The sequence below is a fragment of the Akebia trifoliata genome, chromosome 4, assembly GCF_017979445.1.
Source record: "Akebia trifoliata isolate Shusen 1 chromosome 4, ASM1797944v1, whole genome shotgun sequence".
NCBI lineage: Eukaryota > Viridiplantae > Streptophyta > Magnoliopsida > Ranunculales > Lardizabalaceae > Akebia > Akebia trifoliata.
Genome location: NC_141378.1, coordinates 13,407,305 through 13,432,013, shown reverse-complemented (window position 1 = coordinate 13,432,013; position 24,709 = coordinate 13,407,305). Strand labels below are relative to the sequence as shown.

Sequence of the window (24,709 nt, the reverse complement as noted above, 5' to 3'; positions counted from 1 at the left end):
CTAATGGATATTTGGAATAAGATAGATACTAAACTCCGCAGAACACATGATCTTAATTCGTAGAAGAAGAAAAATCGTCAAAAATATCATGATTCCTACGCAGACAATCAATCAGGTGGTGGTGGACCCCAACGTCTCTAGCTTGTTGTATTTCCTAGCAAATTCCTACGCTAACCGTCACGCGGATATTTCTCATTTCCAACTCCATAATTGCCCCTCCCTTTTAGTATTTATTACACTTACACATGTGTTTCACTCTTTAGCAACTTGTCGTTCTTACTTGTTATTTACATGTCAGCACTACCACTTTCCAAGCGGGATCCAGCACGAAAGGGGTCTTTTTGTCATTTTCTCTAAAGAAAAAAAAAAGTTGTCATTTGAAAGCATATACACACCCATAATGATCTTCTTTTAATCAGAACCGTTGAAAATAATATTATTTAGTAGGCCCAAAAAATAATATGCTAGTAAGGAGACGTTGGGGGGTAATTACCCTCCCCTCCCCCCTCACTCAACTTTTTTTCGACATTTTAAATACCCTTGAATTTATGTTTAAATTTGAGATACCCTGCATTTTGATCTGTTGACATATCTCGTTTGACCTTGTTGCCCTCACTCCCCTGTTTTCCTCCAATTTTTGCCCCTTCCCCCTCCAGTTAACTATAAATTTGCCCTCACTAAAAGAAAATCCTGACTCCGCTCTTGCCGCGTGGCATGTTTCAACTATGGTATCATTACATCTTCGTCTTTAAGTCTTTGATGTCATACTCAAGAGTCGGGGCCACTATATTGGTTGATTTTTCGGTGTGCAAATTCTCTATCGAGTTATGATGTTAGTGATACATCATGATTGACATCATTGTCATCAATCAATATGGCTGCTAAGTTGTAGATTCACCATGAGGTGGCACTAGCATTCATAGACTAGTGCTTTGAGTAGATTCTTGCAACTTGACTTTTGACTTTTTGTGAAACTCTTTCGTTACTACGTGAATTACCACATCAGAAATCCAACACCAACCCTCTAAGTTTCATTCAAAATTTTAGATTAAAAGAAAAAATAATAATTTATTTTAAATTAGATCCAAGATTTTGAAAATGGATGGTTACTAAATTTCCACATAATTCCCAAACCTAAAAGTGAAGACATTGTGATGATCAAATTCAAATCACTTGTTAACTCTTTAAAAAATTTATTTGATATGATTTGATTTCATATTTTTTTTTTAGGCTAATGTATAATTTTTTTAAATAGAGTCATGTGAAGTCAACTTATAAATTATTAAATAACATTAACTCGATTATCATGAGATAAAAAAGAAAAATTATCTTTTGAAAAATACGTTTACTAATTTTATATTTGATATTTTGTGTCTTTCACTTATCTTAGGATACCATTGTTTGTTTTGTACATGATTTTAAAACTCGTTCTCACCCAAATTAACTTGGTATCAAAGTTGAACGAGACCTACTCACAAGTCACTTTTTTTATCGAGATTTAATAGTTCTCTAATTTTTTGATTTTTTGAACGAGACATCTCAAGTGTATCGAAAACTCATCCAAGACAACTTGATATCAGACTTGGACAAGACGAGATCCGAAAATAAAACCATGATTTTGTGGCAATCTATTTAAATGAATGGATCCAGTCACCTTTTAATTTGTGGGAATTGCGGTGACCTCAAGAGTGGACCTCACATCGCACATCCTGGAGTACTAGATCCGGACTTTGTCCTTGTGCTTTGCATCAATTGGTCGATACTGTACAAACACATCAAATTGCAGTAAATAGTATGACTGAATCCAGAACACATATACATCAAATGATAAACGCATCTTATCACCACCTAACATCTATAAAATGCTACATGTAACAGCAAATCAAAATCCCCACAAGCCTCAGTGCTCTGCCACGTCATTTACAAGTGGACCCAGTCCTTGAATCCCAGTCAATCCCTATATTCCACGCTAACTCATCACCCTCCACCATTCAGTCAATTAATGTGGGTCCCACTCCCACGCCTTCCTTCCTATAAACCGAAACAAAGCTAAGATTTCCCTTACTCTCCGCCTCCTCTCTCTCTATCCTCCTGACTCCTGAGTCTGCCCCTCTCCATCTCTCTAAACATGGCTCTCCAGTCTAAATCTCTGAAACCCTAAAAAGAAAACCAACACAAACTCTATCCCTAATTTTAGCCCTAAAAAGCTTCAACTTCGCAGATGGAGAACTATTCCTACTCATCTTACCCTGATTCGCATGATTCCTCACCAAGATCTCGAGAGATCGACGAAAACGCTTCGTGGGATGAACCTCCATCGAATTACAAGGTCAAATTCATGTGCAGTTATGGCGGAAAGATCCTCCCTAGACCTCATGATAACCAGCTTACATACGTTGGTGGAGATACGAAGATCCTGTCCGTTGATCGCACTATCAGATTCTCTGGAATCATCGCTAAGCTTTCCTCACTCAGCGATTACGAAGTTTGCTTCAAGTATCAATTACCAGGTGAAGATCTCGATGCTTTGATCTCTGTTACTAACGATGAAGATCTGGAACACATGATGATCGAATACGATCGTCTCCATCGTGGATCGGCGAAACCGGCGAGACTCCGTTTGTTTCTGTTCCCGGCGAGCAATTCGGCGCAGACGAGTTTCTCTGAGGACGATTCGAAGGCGAATCAGCAATGGTTCGTGGACGCTTTGAATTCGGTTCCGAGTCAGTCTCTAGATGCGTCTTCTCCGCCTGCAACGGCTGCAGCATCAAATCCAGATTTTCTCTTCGGTTTGGATAAAGGAGTAGGAGTCGCAGTCGCGCCGCCACCGCCGCCGATACCTCAGGTTGTGAAACTTCAAGATCCGGCGATTGAATCTTCGGTTCCGGAGCCACAGGTGAAAATTCCGTCCGGATCGGATTCCGGTAGGGATGAACGGCATATAGTAGGAGAACAGGTGGTTTCTCCGGCGGAGATCCAGAGACAGATCCATGAGTTGCAGAGATTGCAGATCGCGAACCAAGAACAAGCTATGTTCCATAGAAAGAACGAAGAAGCTTTAGGTAGGGGTTTTCCTGGAGATTACTATGTGCAGAAGATGCCTGAGAAGGCACCACCGGCGGCTGTTCCGGTACCCCAAACGATGGCGGTTCCGACAGCTTACTGGCAAGATAGGCACGTGACTACTGGAGGATATCATGTTGCGGCTACCGGAACAGAGCAACAGATGTATATGATGCCTCCACCGACAGGTATGTATCAGACACCGACGAATGTGAACGTGCGACCGGTTACCGGTCAAGTAGGTCAAGGTTACTATCAAATGCAGAGAATGGTACCGGATGTTTACCGGGATCAGTCGATGTACAGCATGGGCCCACCACCACCGCCACAACAACAACAACAGCAACCACCACCACCAATACCACAACCCCAACAACATCAACCACAGCCGACGAAGGTAATGGGAGGGATGCAAATGGCGGAGACGGGATATGCGCAGGTGGCGTACGATAGCACAGGGAGGCAGGTTTACTACACTGCTGCGCCGCCAGGTGGAGTGGTGCCATCTTCTTATCCAACGGTGACGGTTCAAGGTGGTGTGGATGCTAGACAATCAGGGCCATTAAAAAATCAAGAGAGTAAGGTTGGGAAGCCTACCCTTTAATTTAAATTTCGTTTTAACAATAATAAATAATAATTTTATATAAACTAAAACTGGACTGATTTAGTGCATGTTTGCTATTATAAAGAGGTTGTGGTTTAGTTTTCAGTATATGTGTATATGGTGGTGGTGGTGGTCTGGAAACTAGTGATATATATGTAGTATTATTTTATATTATAAGTATGTGATTTTTTTTTTATTTTAGAATAATTGGGCCAGAGTGGTAGATATATTCAAATATAGTGCTCAACCGAAGTAAATGAAATGGAATTGGTGCCCTATGCATTTTGTACAGCTCGGTGGTACTCTAGACTCGCCCATCTTTCATTGGGCCCACTTACATCAATTCGATTGGATTATTAGGCATTATACCAAAAGTTTCCAACGATTTTAGGTTGGCCTTATCCCAAATATTTGAGTTTCTCCGTTCTCCTGTGGTTGGAGTCAAGCCCCTTCTTCTTTTTTTTGTTATTGTACTATGTGAGATTCATTAAAGACATAAGAATGAAATAAAGAAATGTAAAAATAGTTGGGGGCATACATCAAACGTTAGGTGTCTTAACGTAGAGCGTTAGTGAGAATTTATACATTTTATTGATGTCCAAGTCCTGAGGTAGAGTCAGGATTTTCATGTAGTTAGAAGTTAAACTATAGTTAATGGTAAGGTTGAAGAGTTAAAAAAAATATTCAAAGGATTTTGGTTAGGGAGGTGACGGAGGGAGGGCAAATGGGCTTGTAACTAGTTGAAAATATAGCCCCCCCCCCGGTGAGATTTTTTCTTTCATATTATAAACACAGCAAAATTGTATTAAAAAACAGAGAAAAGTCGTTAAGATGGCCACCATACAAACAAGACAAAACACAACAGAACTAACAAATCCAAATTGACAATCTCAATTCAAGCACAACAGATCCCATCTATACACAAAATCTTTAAAATAAAATAAAAAATCTACTGAATTTGGAAAACATATTACTACTACACAAGAACATGAAGCCCAGATTTGGAAAACATATTACTACCTAAGGAGCTCATCAAGATTTGGCTTGCCACTAGGCCAACCTTGGGATTAACACCTCGAGAACCTATTATATGGAATACTTGCAATTTTTATCTGAAGTTATGCCACCTGAATGAGCGGTCTAAAATTCAATTTGGAAAAGTAATAATTATTTGATTATTCACCTGTTTGATCAAATTAAAGAAAATTTAAAAATTGTTCTAGTTGATAATGAGATCGGTCATACTTTATGGAAAGTTGATTTGAGGTAGTTTGAAATGTACCTCAAAGAAAGATCAATACGATTGCCGAAAATGAATCCTTAAATGAAATGATTTATAGAAGATTCTTATAGCAGACCCTAATATTATGTTAAACTAATAAAATATACAAAGTAATAAAGACTTTCAAAAAAATATATGACATTTTCAAAAATTAGCAAATATTATCTCCATCCCTAAAGTTAGGACTCAAATGGATTGGTTACATTCAACAAAAAGACAAGTCATGTCAAGTGCTCGCTAGCTTAATTGATAAAAGACTTTAGGTATTGATATTAAATACTTGGATTCAAATCCTGGTAGAGTAGAACTCATTATATATTTTTCAAATATCACATATGTGTATACATATTTCAAATAATATAAGAAATAGTTTTGAACAAAATTAAATAGAGACCAATCCCAAATCTCTAGGATTGAATTTTGATGATGAAGACTACGAGGACGATTCCCATACAAATCTTAGTGACGTTGTACCAATGAATCTAGGGTTAAAATCATTACATGATGATATCTTCGTCAGGTCCATTATCACATCGGTCCAAACCAAACCTATAAATTATAAACAGATCTAAAGGTGAGCCATCCAATTTTAAATACTAGAATGACTTTGTTCACTCATTCAACAACTCTAATATCTAACTCTGTTGAACGTTAAAATGTCCAATTAACAGCTGTGATGAGAAGATATTTCCTAGAGAGTAATTTTGAGCCATTCATTGGACATAAATGTCTATTAAACATCGTTGACTTTAAAAAATATAGATTAGGATGAATCAAGGATGATGAACGTCAGATCTATCATACAAAATTCATGAGAACCAGAAGTCTCACTCAATAGAGAGGGAGAGAGAGAGAGAAAAACAGACTCAAACTTGATGAGGAAAAGGATAAAATGAGATTAAAATAATGAAAAATTCATGGAACAGTTGTACAACAGTCTTTGTCATTTATGTCAAGTGGGCCTCACCCAAATATGAAGATATGCTTTGTATACCACGCACCCAAGAACCAACCATTTTAAAGGTATGATAGGTAGTTTTCACGGGGGTGTCATTCGTCAATTTGGTGAATTGGACCCCACCTTGCACCAATGGTAGCCTTGCACGTAGGCCTGTCAACGGATATGTATCCAATCGGATATTATTATATTCGAATTCGAATCTGAAAAAAAATAATACTATCCGAATTCGAATTCGAATCCGATCGGATATCCCTAACAAACATTCGAATTCGAATCCGAAAAATATATCGGATATCTGATTATATCCGATTCGAAAAAAAATCCCGCAAAATACCATCGTCTTCGATTAGTCAGAGTTCGCACAGTCAAAACCCCCGAAAAATCACTCCGACTGGTTCGGAGAGAAAGAGCGAGAGAGAGAGAGAGTGTGTGTGTGTGTGTGTGTGAGTGAATATGTACCTGTAATCTCGTCTGCCAGAGAAGATGTGTCGGAGTTCGCACAGTCGAAACTCCAAACCCTCAGATTTCCTCCTAAAAAATCACGACTGGTTCGAATCAGATCGGAGAGAGAGCGAGAGAGAGAGAGAGAGGTACCTGATGCTCGCCGGCCGGAGAAGAGAGTGTTGCGAAGTTCGATCGAAATTCATCGATCCGAATCCGTCACTGGTTCGTCTCGTATTCTCTAGTTAGAGAAGATAAAATTCAAAAGAAAACATTTCATTGTATAACACGAATACGCATCACCATATATACATGTGTAAAACTTTTGTTGTAAAACATAAATACATCATATATATATTATGTCGGAATGGATATTATCGAAGTGGATATCGCGATATCCGAATTCGTATTCGAAATGCATTCGAATTTTCAAATGACATCCGAATTTGAATCCGAAATCCAAAAATTTCGGATGATATCCGATTTTTTGAATTCAAATTCGGATTTCGACTATCCATTGACACCCCTACTTGCACGAACAATGGAAGGAATGCATTAGGTCAATTTTTATTTTTTTATTTTTTTAGCTTTTTATCTTCATTTTCCGATTTTTTTTTTCTTCCATTAACAACATGACACATGTAGATGATCGAGGTCATTTATAAGTGTCATTTTGTTATTGAGACAAAATAAATGGAGCCAATCCATAAAATAGGAGTGTTTGTCCCGGATTTGGGATTGTAAATCTAAATCATCATCATCATCATCATCTTCAAAGTCTTAGTCTGCCTTCTCCAAACATGACTTATGATCAACATTTTATTCCGAGGAACAAAATAAAATTTCTTATTAGCAAGATTTTAGAACTTGGCCCGGAGGTTTGGACTCTCCTAAGATATCTTGATCTTGGCCTGAGATGGATAAGAAAATCCTTATGGCTCGATTTGAATTAGTCTAACTCATTCTTCGACTTGACCATGGTCTTACATAACCTGTATTGACTCGATACCTACAATTATTTTTAGTCGAAGTTGGCCTAGACATAATCTCTTCTCTTTCTTTTCCAATCAACTCAGGCCCCTATCACGGTCCTAAAATTATTGGTAGTAAGAAAAGATACATATCTTGACAATAATAGAATTGAATGTTCAAAAATAATTCATATTGATAATCTATATAGTCGAAAAGAATAAATAATTGATGATGACAATGATCATGATGATTCATCATTGTGGTTTTCATCATTATATCTACGTTTGACTCTTATATTTTTTATTTTTTTAAATGTAAGAAAAACTATGAAAATAATTAACCATTATTTTCAATGGATCCAAAGTTTTCAATTGGAATCTTATTGAAACCAAAAAAAAATATAAATAAAATAATTCCTCTCAATTTGTGGGGTCGATCACATATATGATAAAGAGACGTTTTATCGTAATAAACGTCCTTTCATGACACTGAGATGTTGTAGTGAGAACAAATATGAAGACACTTAAATCTATATAAGACATGATTTTAGACATAATTGACTGGACGAATAAGATTTGATATCATTTTTTTTTCCTCTTGGCACGCTTTGTTTGAAGAGGAGTGAAATTGTGGAATCCAAAGCATTTATTCATTTTCTTTAAACACACATGTCAATTTTACAAAACATGAATATTGAGTCTCACTATTGTTCACATAACAATAATTGTATGGTGACCATTGATGAAAGTTATAGCAAGAGCACTACACCTGTCTTGATCTTATTGGCCTGGGGTCAGAGACGACAATGATGGGTTTAAAGATTAATAGAGAACTCAGAAAAAAAAAAAAAAAATCCTACAATTTCCATTTAACCCATTCTCTTTTTGTACATGTTTCAGTGAAAATTACCATGGTTTAAAATCTCGTATTAATATTTTGATTTTATCAAACTCAGAAAAAAAAAAAAATCCTACAATTTCCATTTAACCCATTCTCTTTTTGTACATGTTTCAGTGAAAATTACCATGGTTTAAAATCTCGTATTAATATTTTGATTTTATCAAAAATTAAAACGATACCGAAACATTATAAAACATTAGGACATTAAAAATTAAATTTTTAAAGAAGACCCAAGTCAAGGGCCATGTCATAAATTTCAAAACACAGGAGTTTCTCAAATATTTTTTGATTGAAATATTCAGGTATTTGAGGTCTCCTCCAATGCTTTACAAGCAAAATAATAAAAAAAAACTAGTCTGAAACAATCAATGTTTCGATTCAGTCATCATTTCGTCTTGATAGGTTGAAAAACCTATATGTATTGTACGATACACCAAAACGAGACAAAATTTTAAATCATGAAAATTACTATTCATTTCAAGAAATATTTTTATGAAAGTGCATATAGGCCGGATTAACAAAATTTTGAAATATAAAAAATTTAATATTTTGATTGGATAACAGGAAACTAGACTTAAATGTTATATATTGTAATATTTTAGATATAGTGAGGTACTTATGTCGTCTTATGTTGATGATTCCTAAGAAAAAAAAGGTATATTAATATAAATATACATATAAGATTGTCCATGTCTTGCACCAACACATAACAGAATGTAGCCAATATTCATTTCTATAATACATATGGTTATTTTATTGTTTTTAAGAACTTAGAAGTATTGTTCTAATAGTTATTTTGTCGTTTCTTACATTTTCAAAGAAAAATTTACTTTATATTTCTATCATTTCCACAACATTTCTATAAAAATTATATTAATTTATACATCCAAAAGTGTACGTTAATTTTGTCTTTCATAACCGCCCCCCTGAATAAAAATTTCCTTCAAACAAAACTCACATTATTGTTCAGGCTCACAAGAGGACCATTCAAAAGAATCTTAAAGCTTATGATGTTACAAGATCTGGAAATATAAATTTCTCAAGGATTTGATCCACAAGTGTACAAAGCAATTGAGCTTTCTGACCAGATTTACCTGCATCAGTTGAAAAAACTGAAACCCTTGCTAATAATGTTAGGTGGTAGATTTTTTTTGTATTGAAACGATCCTTGAGATGCGTGAAATCTCCAAGAAAATAACATAAATAGGAATAAATTCACAATATTATCAAAAAATATTCTCCATTATCGAGCCATACACCATTCCGCACAATGGGTATATCAGCATTCCGTGAACTCTTTAGACTACCGCTCTAGCTTCTTGAAAGGAAGAAATAGGTCACCCAATTGAGATTCACAAGCGTCATAAGCTTCCTTGCTCAAAGCCTTCAGAAATTCTTTAATCAGATTAAGCATCGAAATTACCCTAAAGGTATGACCACAGAACTTACGCACTTGAGCCCGCCATGATTGCTTCTTTGGCATGTTGATTACCAGCTTCCATACTAGATCGGCAAGTGATGGCATATGAGCTTTCAAGAGCTTTGACATTGCAACCTTGTCGTTTCCATTTGACTTCAATATTCCATCGACCAACTCAAGCGCATTGATTCGCCGAAACTCTGACTTCGCACTCCCACATTTCTCCAAAAGGAAGTTAAAGAGCTGATTCCCAATCCATGGTTGTCGTTGGAAGACCTCTTTTATGAATCCAGGTTTAAGCCGTGACTTCTTACTATCAAAGTAGTCCACCAACACACACAGGAAGACATCTGAAACCTTTTGTAGTTCGAGCTCATCGAAATTTCTTGCATGAATGACCTTCAAAATCCAGTATGCGGATTGTTGTGCAAGAGAAGTAACCAGTTTTTGTCGGGCAATAGAGGCCAACTGCTTTTTCTTTGATGGGTTGGAAGCAGATTTCTTTTTCTTGAATGGTTTCGAGGCCAATTTTAAACTCTTCTTTAACAAAGATTCAAGAGTTGAGAATTGAATCTCTCTGTCCTTTGGATACTCCTTTGCCTTGAATATTTTCTTTTGCAAAATACCCCAGATACGCTGTCGAAGCTGCTCACTACCCTCTGTTGTATGTGGGTTCACAAATGCCTGAGCTAAGTAGGAGTACACTGTCAAAACCTGGGGCTTACCTGTGTAAAATATTAGACAACCAAGGGCAAATCAACAATTGGAGCAAACTTTGTTTTTTTTTTTTTAAAGGGAAAAAAAAGATAAATATAAAAATACAATATATATTAAAATGATAAAAAATATAATATATACAATACATTAAAATATAATATATTTTTGAGTAAAAATAATACCATTAAAACCCAGAACATCAAGATTTGATCATTAAACAACATTTATAAGCCAAATTACAAGCAACCATAAGCCTATAAAAATTAACTAATTGTTAACAGAACACGTGTTTCTTTCTTTCTTTCTTCTTCCTTTAAAAATGTGTTCAAAAAATAAAAACACGTTTAAAACGTAAAAAACCTGTGTTTAAACGTAAAAATGTATTTTCTTTGGAAAAAAAAAAAACAGGTTTTCTTTTTATTGTTTTCAATCATTATAGTTTCAAAACATGTTTAAAACAAGACTTTTCAACAAAAAAAAAAAAATGAGTTTTTTGTTACGCTGTTGGGAACTACCCAGTGCTGGGTGCCATCTAGGAGATCTCCAATTCGCAGATCATAATAGATAAGGTGGGTTTGAAATTATTGAGGTTTAATCAGATTTGGCTAAGATCTCCAAGATGGAACACATCAGATGGTAGGCTCCATCCTCAGGCATACAAGACATATGTAAGCATATGCAGTTGGAGACAAACCTTAATGTCTGTAACCAAAATTAAAATTGCTCAAAGCAAAATTCATGAAAAATTATTACTTGCCTGGGTTTTCATGTAGGTAGATTTCCAACAGTGAGAGGACACGAAGTTTGAAGAGAACAAGCTGGGAATGAGCAGTTTCACCCCCAGCCTGATTCTTCCGCTCCTTGAAAATCCGAGCAAGATAAGAATCCATCCGAAACATTGCATCGTCATCCATTCCTCCATCAGAATCATCGGAACCTTCTGCACGTTCTTCATCAGCTGCCTCACTTTCAACAATTGCTTCAGAGTCATCTGCCTCATCATCACTGGCACCGGTCTCAATTGACTCAGCTTCATCAGTTTCCTCATCTTCAATACCCAGAAAATCTTCGTCATCGTCATCATCATCACTGTCTGTAGCCTGATGTCTTGCAGGTTTAAGATCTTTTTTTATTACCCGTAACATACGTAGCAGTCCTGCATCTGTAATGTCATTGCAGAAACACTTGAAAACCTACACAAGCAAATAAAAACGAACAAATTTTACACTTTTTACTCACATAGGTCATATTCAAATCATAAATATTGTTACCTAAAACATATTCCCATTTCACATATTACTCTTAATTCTCGACATCATCCTCATTTTTTTATTGGTAAAAGCAAGTCCCTACAAAAACTAGTCATTTTTTTTTTACGATGTACCAATGAGTCCAACCTTTACCAAATTGGAAGGAACTCAAGATCCCAAGCACTAATCTAGTAAAGACATCGGTACAAAAACTTGTGTCCTTAATGTGCATACATTGACCAATCAAGGCTTTTCCTTGAAGCGAGAAAAAAATTACATTGAAGGAAACTGAAGCCACGAAGGAGATCAAATCCCAACAACTTTCCTCCCAAAATCTAACTTTAGTGCTCATTTCTACATTGAATAAAATGACTCGTTTAAAATTGGCTTAAGGTGATTAACACAATTCCTCCCCAAAACCTATTTCATAGGAAGAAGAAATATGTTTAGGAGCCAACCCGAATTGGCTATCAAACACTGTTATCCGTAAACTCTCCTTCTCACCTACATATTGTGGTTCACAAACCTTGTTCCATTCAAAAAGATAGAATTTCCTAATATGGTCATCATCTAGCCACTTAAGTTTCTCCCATCCAACTGGTCGGCCACAAGCATCAGAATAAGGAATAGATGGAAAGTAAATGGAGAGAATAAGGGTGCTTTTGGCAACAATACTCCCTCCACAACCTTCCAAGATGCTAATCTTCTGTGAGAACATTCTATAACCGGATCCCAATTCACCTCCACCTATGCTAACCCTTCCAGGTGAAGGCCTAAATAAGAGGCTGATCCCACCCTGTCCAAAAATAGGACTTTTCTTGCAGTGGATTTGAAGACAAGAGACAACTTCAAAACATCTATGGTAATCTTATGAACAACTCCAGTGCACAAACCTCAGATCATACCATCTATCGACGAATTAAAAGTAAATGTAGTTCAACCCAAGGTTTAAAATCTCATTTTGGTGAAATATTTTGGATAGGAGAAAAATCAAAACAGTCTCAACCGAAACATTTTGAGACAATCCAAAACATGTAATGCCTCAGGATCAATGTTTTGTTCCGGTCTCGAAAACAGCACAAAACTATGAACCATTATTGGATTCACATCTCCTACTAGGAAATCTTAGACGATAGCTACCTCCACAGATTTGCTAGTTATCCTACTTAAAGTCTTCCACTACAATAAACAAGTCATGTTCCCATAAAAAATTAGATTCATCCATTGAATTCTCTCGCCTTTCTTTTTCTTATTAATTTCTTAAACTTCTTTTATGGACATTCTTAAGAGTAAAGTGGACATTATCATCCTATGGAACAATGTAGCCATCTCATTGTCTAACACGTACCGGCAAACATTAAAAATCAATGATGCCTATCTATTTGTGGTGTGACCATAGTCACAAAAATCTGTGACTCATTGAAAAAGTCAGGATTAAATTGTGAAATTTTATTTTTCCTTCACCAATGTAGTCACCATTTAATAGCGACTTTTTCATTAAGTCTTGACTCTAATGAATTTCACGATTAAATCACAAACTTTGTGATTAAATAATAAAACTAAAAGATTTCCTTGATGCACTAGTAAAAGAAGATGACCACTGATAAAGTGTAAGATAATGAGGATGCAAATGAAGATGACATTAATTTTGGTCAATTGATGAATCTTAACTTGCACTCATTGTAATATTTTCATATTTTGAACAATATAAACCTTGATATAGGGGTTGGTGTTTTGTTAGTGTAATTTAACATGGTATTTGATTATATAGTATGAGAACAACACCTAGTAGAAACAATTGCATGGTCCTAACCCTAGCTCGATTATTTCCAATTGTTTCCCAATTTTACCAAGGAGTAGCCTTTCTAGCCAGTAAGGACAGTGAGGCAAGAATCCCTTAGCTTTTAGTGATCCAGTAGCTGGAAAGCTAGCAGCAGTCTCAACTAGAGCAACGGGCAGATCCGCGTCTGTGTTGATTTTAGGGACTTAACTTAAACATGACGACTTATTCCCGAACCCAACTTGGTGACTATGGTTATGACAATAGCTGATATAGTTGCAATATTTCTATCCTTGCAACAGAGAGACTTTGTATACTAAAACGGGTATATTTGGATCTTTTAGAACTAAAGCAAGAGATCCTTGTCATGGCCTATTTTGGCACTCACCTGCTCAACAGAAGAACGCACAGAAGGAGAGGATTGAGGCAATAATGACAGAAGGGTGTCCACAAGAACATCCATCAATTCTGGTGTCCCACCACCATCCAATTCATCATCATCATCCTCTGAAGAGTCAAGAAGATCAGGAGTAGAAAATGCTTTCTTGCAACATATAATTAGTTCATAGGCCGCTTCATAGAATTCCTCAGGCCGAAGGAGGACTTGTAGCAGTATCTGGATGAGCAAGTAACGCAGTGCATGCAGTTTATTCGCATCAGTTCCAGGCCCCATATTCCTTTCCTGCAGTATTCAACATAATTCATAAATGGTTTTTTGCTTGTCTGGATGAAATAGCATATTATTAAATAATAAACAAATAAAATATAACATAATATAAAAGGAGAGCTGATATTGGCACCCCAACTTTTACTTATTACACCCTAATTAAGAATAAAAAATAAAGGTAAATGGTTGAGAATAAGTAAAAGTTGGGGTGCCAATAGAAGCTCTCTCTCGGTTTTTTTTTTTTTTTGCTATAGTTCTAATTTTTTTGCATTTAAGGTTTTATATGAGCCTAATCATAATTATAAATAACTATTGAAATTGTTGGAACCAATCTTATATTGTTTTGTAATGTAGAGATAATAATTTGAGCCAAACCTTTGTAATGTTTGAATGGTGTGTTTTAATCTTTAATTGGGTTGTGATAAATAATTTAATAAACTGGGGTGTAATAAGTAAAAGTTGAGGTGCCAAAATATGTTCTCTATAAAAAGCCAAATCCAAAAAATGTAAATGGGCCCACAGAGCTATGCTTCAAAAAGATTACCTCACGGGAAAGTCGAGTTTCCATTGCTTGCAACTTCTTGAATGCCTTCTCGTCCTCACTGCTCAAGGACCTAAAAAGTGAAATCGATGGAATGTTGCATAATGTGCCAAGGAACCGCATGAAGTAAGATCCAAGATCATTCGGTTCAAGACCACTTGACAAAGAAGCTGACCCCTCAGCTTTCTGAGCATTTGCCAGTAGTAACTGCAACTGCTCGATGCACATGCAGCATAACGAGCTTGATGTAGCTGCCTTAGGCCATTTAAATTTCTCTTGCAACTCAAATGATGTCACTTCGGTGCCAAGAGATGCAGAAAACAAACCTTGAACCGCTAGAAACTTCAATATTTCTATCTGCACCCGAAACTTTGCTTCTGGATCCAGTTTCAGATCCTTCAAAACACGAGGGAGGGAATCTATAACCCAACTTTTCAGAAAATCTGGACTCCCTGTTGTTCCTATAGAATCTTTGTCCTCTATTGAACCCATCTCCGAATTATCATCCGTTGTCTGGCTCTGGTCCGATGGTTCGTCTGTTGCACGCTCTTCATCTACAAACATGCTCACCAAGTTTTGGACAAATAGGATGCAACCCGATGCCGTATTAAACTCACCCACCAAATCTTTGACCGTTTTTGTCCATGTAATGCAATCAAATCTCCCACCGCTGTGTTTCTGTAGGGCTACAATGACTGCAACTCGTCGGTCATCGTCATTCCTGACCCAATTAGTTAATTCCTTTAGAAAATATTGAGCAGCCTTGTATAGCCATGAGTCCTTAGTTGAGAGGATATCCATCAAGCAGTGGACTAGCTTGTGAGAAAGGACGGTCTGGACACAGGACACAGGTATCCTTGGGAGGAGAAGAAGTAAAATGTCAAAAGCCAAGTGTTTGCGATCATGGGAAGAGAGGAGAAGAGATCCTTCAACAACAATCTCGTAGAAAGAGTGAAGGTTCTTCGCAATATCTTCCTCGGAAGAGTTATACTTGCGGCTTTTCTTGACCTTTTTATTGGAACTCAAACCCCACGTTGCATCTTCCTCTTGTGTTGTGACATTTGGTAAGAGAATATTTATCAGAACAGGCCAGATGCCATGAACCCGAGGCTGACAGAAGGTTGATTCCTGCAATTTGTAGAACAAGCATCAAGATTAAAGAATGTTAATGATCTCCCATCCATGCAACATATGCAGGACAAGAAAGGATGTAAGAATAATACCTTAAAGCAAGTAATAAGAGAGGATAGATGCTCGGTGGTAAACATCTTGTTAGGGGAAAAAGGATATGGTAAGAGTTTGCCAAACGTTTCATTGTCCATAGAAATTTTCTCTCGCATCCTCATGGCTAGAAGTAATGCATCTGGGTTGCCAACTTCAGTGGCTCCTTGGAACCACTCATGCATGCCAGGAGCCTCAAGAACATGACTTGACAAGGCTTCAATGGGTAACTGCAAAACGAGAAGCAGAAGCATCAGTTCTAACTTCTAAGTAGACAAAAGCATATTGAACAAATAAACAAAAGAAGGGTAGTGTGTAACTCTGAAGCAGTGCAAGTTCAAAACAAATTAATGATTTATGTTGTGTCAACAACAGAGTCCATGTTCAAGAACAGAAGAGTAGAAAGAAACATTATATCCTGCATTTTTTAAAGGTAAAATATAAGAAAAATAAAAAACTATTCCTTCTTGTTACTTCGCCTTCAAGGTTAGCTGAATTTTAGGATTCCAAATTAAGGAGAGATAACAATGCCACAGGCCGAAGATCAAAACCCCACATTCACGCAAATCTATCAAAAATAAGACTTAGCCGTCGCCACTTTGCAATATTTACATTTCTATTCTTGGTTTGTTACATTATTGGTTTATGGCCTTTGTTAAGGAGTTCAAAGGTGTATTTTTTGAGGATTTAGTGGGAAGTTGGGCCTGAGTGTGTTGTCTTGATGGCCCACAGTTAAAGAGCTTTAAGTGCATCACCCACCCGGTCACCTCAACTGGCTTGCTTCGTTTTTTTTAATAAAATTGATTTACTTATCAAAAAAAAAAAACTTTGTAACTCCATAGCAAGATCTGCACTTTTTGCTATTTGCTCCATGATTTATGCAATAATTGTATAGCAAACACGAGAATGCAAAGTAAAATAACATGAAGGAAATTATTGGAGCAAACTGCAGTGACTTCATGCCACAATAAGAACTAAGAAGAGGGCAGATGATATTTCTCTTCATAGCGACTCTAGCAACCAATGCCCTGGAAAAAGACAATGCAAAGACCACCCAAAACAAAATTCATCTCTCATTAAGCAGAGCAGACAATGAATATACCTTGTCAACCAAGTCCAAAATAACTGAGACAGCAGGCTCTTGCAAGTATCGCTTCTTGGATGCAAGGGAAATAACAAGGCTAGTGAACTCCTTGAGGTGAGGAGTATTCTTATCCGAAATCCATTCTTCAGCTATTCGCCCAGATCTTGCAAGAGCACCATAAGCGAATAGGCGACCCAAAAGACAATCTCGGGCTTCCTGTAATTCCATTAAATAAAAATAAAAAATAAAAAACAGCAGAAATATATCACATGCAGAGGAGAGTATACTGACAATTTGTATTGCATAGCAAGAAAGAGTTTTGTCATTACCTGACCCTTCATTGAGGAAGAGACCTCTAATAAATCAACTATCAGCTTCATCAAAGAGTCCACTTTGATGCAACGAATTGTACCAACTACAATAGTCAAGCCCAATGCAAACCCTTGTCTTGCACACTACACAAACAATACAAGATTGCCCAACATGCCATAAGTTAGCTTCTGACAACGCAAAATAAGTGCCTAATACTATGATCGTTCAGCATGGAAGAAATGAAGCATATACACTACCCCACATAAATCATTGGGCTTAGACTCATAGCTCAGCAGTTTGAAAGATTGCAAAACAACTTTGAGGTCGTGGGCTCAAGTCTAGTGTACCCGTCAAAAAATAAATAAATAAAATCTTCCACACAAAGAAGAAACTAAGAAATATATTACATAGTAAACTAGTGCACCTAGACCTAGTAAAAGCAAAATGCATCACTGAAGGAATTGAATACCCTATGACCTACCTTCAAGGAAAAATCCGTATCGTGACTGAAAGGTTCTTCCACACTTTTATCATGAGCGTGACAGATCACCTACCAATTAATATCACTCCCCTTTACATAGATCTACCCAAAACTATTCTTCTATTGGTATCTACTAAAAAACATTTTCGTTTGGTATTGCTATGACCTATGAATGGAGGATCAGCAAACACAAGAAAAGAAGATTCACGATTTACAAAATATTTGAAGATTGCAATCTATATTAAATTGAATCCTATATCAGAAGATAGGACCAAATACATTCATTCCCAAACTCCATAATTTCATAAATGGCCCCAACATTCTCATCAGAAATTCCTCTAGACTTAATTTGGATTTTGGACCACTAAAACTCATAAGGTTTTAAAACACCTCAAGAGTTGTATTCAACCTATTGTTCTCACACACACACTGAAAGTCACATCCGAAAAGGGATCCAACAGTTTAAAAAAACTTCCAATATTGAAAAAGATACAAGGAAACACCATACATGATCATGAAAACAGATCCATATCAATATGATTCAAAAATTGAATTAATAAACCAACCTAACATACCTCTCTTGAGGAAGAAACTCCACGAATAAGTCGACGAATAGCATATCTCAAAGAGGGAGCACAGTTATTCAAACCATCATCCTTCTCAGCTTCCAACTGCAACCCACCCTCATCAGCTCCGATCTTACCAATCTTCTCTAATGCCTTCTGAACATCTCTTAGTTCAATTACCAATGCTTCAGCTGCGGCTTCTCTAGTCGAGGAATCAGAAGACGCCAAATCCTTAAACACACTTATATGAAACTCGGGCAGACTAGGAACACTACTTGACGAAGAAGCCAACCGTGCCTGTGACACATCAGCATTGGACCCTTCACCCAACTGTTGAACTTTGGGTTCCTTTATACTTTCAGAATTATTTTGGTGTCTCTCTTTATCTAATGCTTTCCTCTTCTTCCTTCTCTCCATGGGCTTGATCGAATCAGGGAGCATAGGAGTGGGCTCACCCCCATCCTCCAACTCTTCCTCTCTTTTCACGTTTTTCGATTTTTTTGGAGGTTTTGAGAGAACGGGCTCAATCAAATTAATGAGGGCAGAAGTGGGTTCGCCCCCATCTTCCAATTCTTCCACTCTTTTCTCCTTTTTCGATTTTTTCGGATGTTTTGAGACAACTTTATCAACTTGGGTATCAATCGAATCCTCGAATTCATCTACAGAATCTGAACCTCTCTTCTTACTACCCATGGAAACGTTCAATTCTTCCCGTCAACCCTCTGTACGCTTAATCTATCAATAAACCAAAAACAATTTTTCGACGTGTAAGATAAATTCAAGTATTAAAAATCAAGTCTTGCATCATCATTCGATCTCAATAATATAAATTAAACATTCTAATATCATTGGATATCAACAACTTATAAAATCGAATAGGGCATTGTAGAACATATGTGAAAAACGAATAAAAATCGAAAGCAAACCAATTACTGGAACTAATTAATAATTTCTAAATAAAATTAGAGAGATGAATAAGAAGGCAAAAAGAAACGATTATGTTCTTGTGCAAAGGAGTAGCGCACCTGAAAAAATGGAGTTCAAATCAAAGAAATATGGATTTATTTCTAGGTTGATAATAGCTACTTCGTATTGGTTTCTAGGGTTTGAAGAAGCTCAAGTTAGTTTTGGTTTCAGTCTCTTTTAACTTAAAATTGAAAGAAGAAACACTACGGGAAGAGATAGTCCGATGTTTAGGGTTTATGACCGGATTGAATTACGGAACTGCCCCTGCAATATAAGCTGTCACCAGCATAGTGCAAAATTCGGATTCGGTAATTATTCGGTGCGGTTTAATTCGGAAAAAAATTCCTAAATGCGGGCAAAATTTCGGAGATTATATAAAATGTCTTATAGGATTTCTTCCCAAAGTTTATCATCATATCTCTCTCTCTCCAAATCCTAACTTCTTTGATGTTTGAATGTTGAAAAAATTAAAATTTTGCTAGGGAAGGATAAAAGTATTTTCATATTCCATGATTAATCGAGGTATCGTAAATTTGTCAGATTAATAGGCTAATTCCTAATTTGAAAATTTTGGAGAATTTTGTGCCTATGGTCCTAGTTGGTAGGGTGTTAATGGGTATAAGATATATAATGAGAGAAGTGTCATCTTTTCTCACATAAATAAAAGGAAATTTATATTGGCACACTAATTTTTACTTACGATACAACAATTCTTTAGAAATGAAACATTTGTATTACGAGTGTCGGTTCCAGTTCAGTTCTTAAGAAAATTATAACCATAATCATAATATTATATTTTTTGTTTTGATTCTGGTCGATTTCGGATTCGATTCTAAAATAAATGAAATCAGAACTACTGTAAAACTTCTAAAAAATAACATATTATCTACAAAGTGTCAACTTAATAATTATGTGTTCTATTAAAAATATGATTTCAATTATTTTTTTTCTAAAATTAAAATACATTTTCTTTACAAGTAATAAACTTTAAGAAGAGATGACCAATTTTAAGCTCCAATATCTAGTTTATATGAAAAAATGAAGAACTTTATATAATATATATTGATTTTAAAATATAGGAAAACTTTAAATCATGTATCAGTAAAAATAAATGACAAAATGAATCGATTCTGAATACCCACTGATACCCATCATACAGAACCTTATGATTCCATATTAGACCTAACTCTAATCAATTCCAATAAAAAAAAATGAATCAGAACCGAGGTCTTTTATTTCGATTCTCAATAAATAGGTACCCATTGACAATCCTAATTTATACTCTGTTGAGAGAAAGATTGGTGTGTTATATTTAGAAGTTGTCTGTTAATAAAAGATCTCAAATAAAGACTTTAAAATACCCAAAATACCCATTCTCACCTATATTAACTTAACTAAATTTATTAATGAAGATCTAGTTGTGATGGTGAACAACAAGTAAGGAACAACATACCTATAATTTCAAAGATTTAGATGTGACTTCTAATTTATCTTGACAATCTGTGACAATAAATGAAAAAAATGAAGAACATACTAATAATTTTGAAGATTTATATATAACTTTTAATTTGAATGTATATCTTGTTATTATAACATGCATTTCAATATTTCTTCAAGATCTGTTTAGTGATGAAGTCATCATTTTAAAAATAAGTAAAGCGATGAGTTTATTGCTTTGTACACATGTACAAAGCAAAGAGATCATCGCTTTGTTGATTTTAAAGCAGTGAGCCACTACAAGAATATACTCAAAATCATTTTACATTTGTCCCTACTACAATATATTTGTCTCCCTCCCTCTACCCTTATTCCTTCTTTCTTAAGTGTTTATTTTCTTGTATATTCTAAGAAACCCTTTCCAAGAAATTTTAGAATATGATTTTTGTTTTGTTTGGGTTGAGAGAAATGAAGAGAAAATAAACTCACTAAAAGAAAATAAATGAAAGAGAAAGCAAAGAAATCTAGTTTCTTTCCATCTTGTCCAGCCTAACAATAGAAAAAAAAAAAAAATGGTAGAGTTGTATTTTCAATGCTCTTATTAGTTATAAGCTTTTCTTTTCTCTCCATTTCTCCCGATTTGAAAAGGAAAAAAATTGGTTATTTTTTCTCTCCTCACATAACAATACAAACAAGAGAAATGGAGAGAAATTCAATTTTTTTTCTTTTCTTTCCATTTATCTTAATCCTAACACGTTGTTACTGCCTTTTTTTTTCATCTTATTTAATTACTAATGCATAATTTCATTATGCATGAGTTATAAATAAAAGTTAGCGCGCCGATAAAAATTAAGTTTTGATGCATAACATACTTTCATCTATGTAAGATGAGGATATCTTTAGTTTTATAAGGAGATAAGATGGAGTGGAAGATTTTTGACACAAATTTTTTTTTTCTTTTGAAAATGTTCTCATATTAAGTCTAAGCTTTTCATAGATAGGGTCGTTCTTTGCTCACAACTAGATAGGAAAATACTTGTAGTTTTCTTAAGAAAATCTATTCAAATCCTTACAAAAAAATAAAATAAATAAAAGAAAAAGAAAAATACTCATCTCTAGAGAATCTATGTCTTTTTCCTCGATAGCAGACTTAATGGAGAACCTCAAACATCATTTGAAGTTAGAAAAGTCCAATAGAAAAATTAATGTAAACTTAGAAGCTTCTTTTTATATCTTAAAACCTAGGGAGCTCTTAGGTTCATTTAAAGTTGGACACAACCAATGATATTATGACAAGAGAAAGAGAAAAAAAACCCAATTTCACAGTTGCACACGTGACATGATCCTATTGGATTTGGATGCTTTTAAGTTTTCAGGAGCTTCTGTCAGCACACCAACTTTTACTTATAGCACACACCTATCTAAAGCCATTTAATTTTTGAAGAATTAGTGTGCTGTTAGCAAACGTTGGTACGCCAATATAATATGTCAAAATTAAACAATGAAAACCTTTGCTTAGCCAAAGACCTACCAACACAACCACTCAATTAAATTTAGTAAAAAAAAATTACTTATTCTATTTTCTCGAGATACAAATTAGAAAATCAACGATTCTCTATACACTGCCAAGTCAGCTTAGTGTCGAACCCAGTGTCCAACACAGGCACTCAAGCATTTATTATCCAGCAAATTAATAATTAGAGTACCTATTTTCAAATAATGGAGTTAGGTTTATGTGTGATATTAGTTTAAAACTACAATCGTCCAAATAATTTGGTATTATAACTTCATCTGATTGGATGTCTTCCTAAGGGAATCTTAATTTAGTTGATTCCAAGAATACCCTTGATCTTGGTCTTTTCCTATGAACTAATTAAAAATGACCTCAATGTCCTCCTCCTCATCACCACCACCGTCATCATCATTGTCAAAATAAGAACTAGAACAAATAGATATCATAATCGTTGTAAATAATGTGTCCTGATTCTAGATATAATGATACTCAAAACAAGAGTAGAAAGCTTTCGGAATTATGATATATAATAGTTCAATTTTTGTGTACATTGACTCACAGAGAATCCAACAATCGGGATAAAATATGTATTTACACACCTTAGGATAAATCTTGTCCATGAATTTTGTGTTTTAATCATAGGGATTGTGTCTTTTTAATATGAATCATATTCTCGTAAGATCACGAATCCTAACCTTAATCAGAATAAACATGTAGTTGTAACCAAACACCTTGTGTAACACATCTTTAGATCGTTGATTTAAGGCTTTCTAGCATTTTATATATTTTGGGCCCACCTAACCAAGCTCACCTAATCCACTAATATAATAAAATCAATAATAAAAAATTAGTCGTAAAAAATAAAAATAATGTTATCGTCATTAAAGCTCTTCAACAACCAATCTAAAAATCGAATATTCCAATATTAGTCTCCTCAACATCTAATTTCGTATTATTTGAAAATAAACTATACCACTAAATTTAATCTCTAACCTACTTAGTTTCTTTAATTGACTAGGGACCAGATTGAAATACCAACGGCAGCAATCCTAAGCTTGTAATGTTGGAAGCATTTGCATTTAATAATATAAAAGGAGACAAATTTTCTCTTGGAATCTATTTGATATTAGCGAATACTTTTTCAAGGGAATTGAATTCCAAGAAAAAATGGTTATGAGAAAGTGAGTTTGATGCATTGGAAAATGATTTTTTCCATTTGATTACACCTAGAAAAATGTCAAAAAGAGAGTTGATTTGGAGTTTTGGGATGGGAATAATTGCGAGAAAATAACATCAAGAAGAGGGAAAATCATTTTCGTAAAAGGTGGGGTGGAAAAACATTTTCCTTTTGAGGAAAAATACGCAATCATACACTTGAAAATCACACTTTTACAAGGATTAATATCATTTTTATACTCAATCATGAATAAACCCAAAGGGTCTTTAGGATTGCAAGGAATTCATTTTCAAGGAAAAATGAATTTCATCACAAAAATGATCATGGAAAAATGAATTCCTCAAGTGGATTGCACTTGGATAAACTTAAAAAAGAGAGTTGGTTTTTTTCTTTTTCTTTTTTCCTTTGAAGGCGAGCTAAGTGGGAGAGCATAACATATGGTGGTATAAAAATCGTTTTCCGAGAGGGGTAGGAAAATATTTTCTTTCCTATGGTGGAAATCACTTTGGATGAAAAATAAAACACATGAAAGTCCCTTTTTCCAAAGAAATCACTTTCCCACTCATTTTTTCATACTCAGTCATAAAAAACTTCTACAAGTAGTATCTTGGGCCGGCCCATAAGACGTTGAAGAAAGCGTGTTGATAAAAATTGGATGGCTGAAATTGAACATAACCATCATCTGACGGTTGTAATTAAACATGATGTGACGTCACAACATTCGATCAATCCTAGAAACCGCTTCATTTTGCCTCGGTGTGAACAGGCATTACGGGTGGTTGACTTAGCACTAAATGATTGTTTGTTTGACTCAGTGATAAACATACCGTTGTCCAATCAGGAGCCACCTTTTAGATGACCAACAAGTCAACTTAGTTCACTTTTCACTTTGTGTGAATTTGATTGGGATAAAACATTTGATGATGATTGTATTTAAATATTTAGATCATTTCAATGGCTGGACATCGAGATGACTCATTCCAAGTCAATTGGGTTTGTTGTACTAAATTTGTGGGTTTGGTGTCTCAAATTTTGTTACTCCCTTCTTATTCTATTTTGTAATTGAAAATGAGTTTATATCTGTTTTCATAAATTTTATTCATGTTCTGTTTTCTCTTACTCTTGTAGAGTTTTCAACTTGAATATTTCTTTCAACTAGTATTATAATCGACTTTTGTTGAATATATCCAAATTATATAAAGTGCTGATTATACGTGGCAACTCAATCGACTTACTTGACGTGACAGGCTTGGAAACCGTAGATGTGTTCTCCCTGGAATACATAACTACGGGTCCCTATAAAAAGGTGCAGTTTTGTATCTCAAGGAGTGTATATTTACGGTTTTCGAGTTTG

The 24,709-nt window shown here is 35.2% G+C and overlaps 2 protein-coding genes across 2 annotated transcripts; one reads left to right on the top strand and one right to left on the bottom strand.

Annotated features, from left to right (window-relative positions):
- The first annotated feature begins 2,054 nt into the window (after positions 1-2,054).
- Positions 2,055-3,844, top strand: LOC147403923 (Octicosapeptide/Phox/Bem1p family protein). Its single transcript, XM_086439709.1, has one exon. The coding sequence runs from the start codon at positions 2,222-2,224 to the stop codon at positions 3,665-3,667; it is 1,446 nt and encodes a 481-aa protein (XP_086295835.1). The 5' UTR covers positions 2,055-2,221; the 3' UTR covers positions 3,668-3,844.
- A 5,486-nt stretch (positions 3,845-9,330) lies between these two features.
- LOC147403922 (DNA polymerase V family) lies at positions 9,331-19,444 on the bottom strand. Its single transcript, XM_086439708.1, has 9 exons — positions 19,288-19,444; positions 18,272-18,997; positions 17,233-17,358; positions 16,922-17,119; positions 15,822-16,049; positions 14,602-15,726; positions 13,779-14,072; positions 11,118-11,553; positions 9,331-10,368 (listed from the first exon to the last, which is right to left on the bottom strand). Exons 2-9 carry the CDS (start codon positions 18,953-18,955, stop codon positions 9,527-9,529), a joined length of 3,933 nt encoding a protein of 1,310 aa, XP_086295834.1. The 5' UTR covers positions 18,956-18,997; positions 19,288-19,444; the 3' UTR covers positions 9,331-9,526.
- Positions 19,445-24,709: the final 5,265 nt, after the last annotated feature.

Excerpts from the sequence above, each read along its gene's own strand:
- LOC147403923 (XM_086439709.1), top strand. The coding sequence starts at position 2,222 with ATGGAGAACTATTCCTACTCATCTTACCCTGATTCGCATGATTCCTCA.
- LOC147403922 (XM_086439708.1), bottom strand. The coding sequence starts at position 18,955 with ATGGGTAGTAAGAAGAGAGGTTCAGATTCTGTAGATGAATTCGAGGAT. Across the intron at positions 17,359-18,271 it reads GAGTTTCTTCCTCAAGAGAG|TGTGCAAGACAAGGGTTTGC; the intron begins GTATGTTAGGTT and ends TTGTTTGTGTAG. Across the intron at positions 16,050-16,921 it reads TTTTGGACTTGGTTGACAAG|TTACCCATTGAAGCCTTGTC; the intron begins GTATATTCATTG and ends CTCGTTTTGCAG.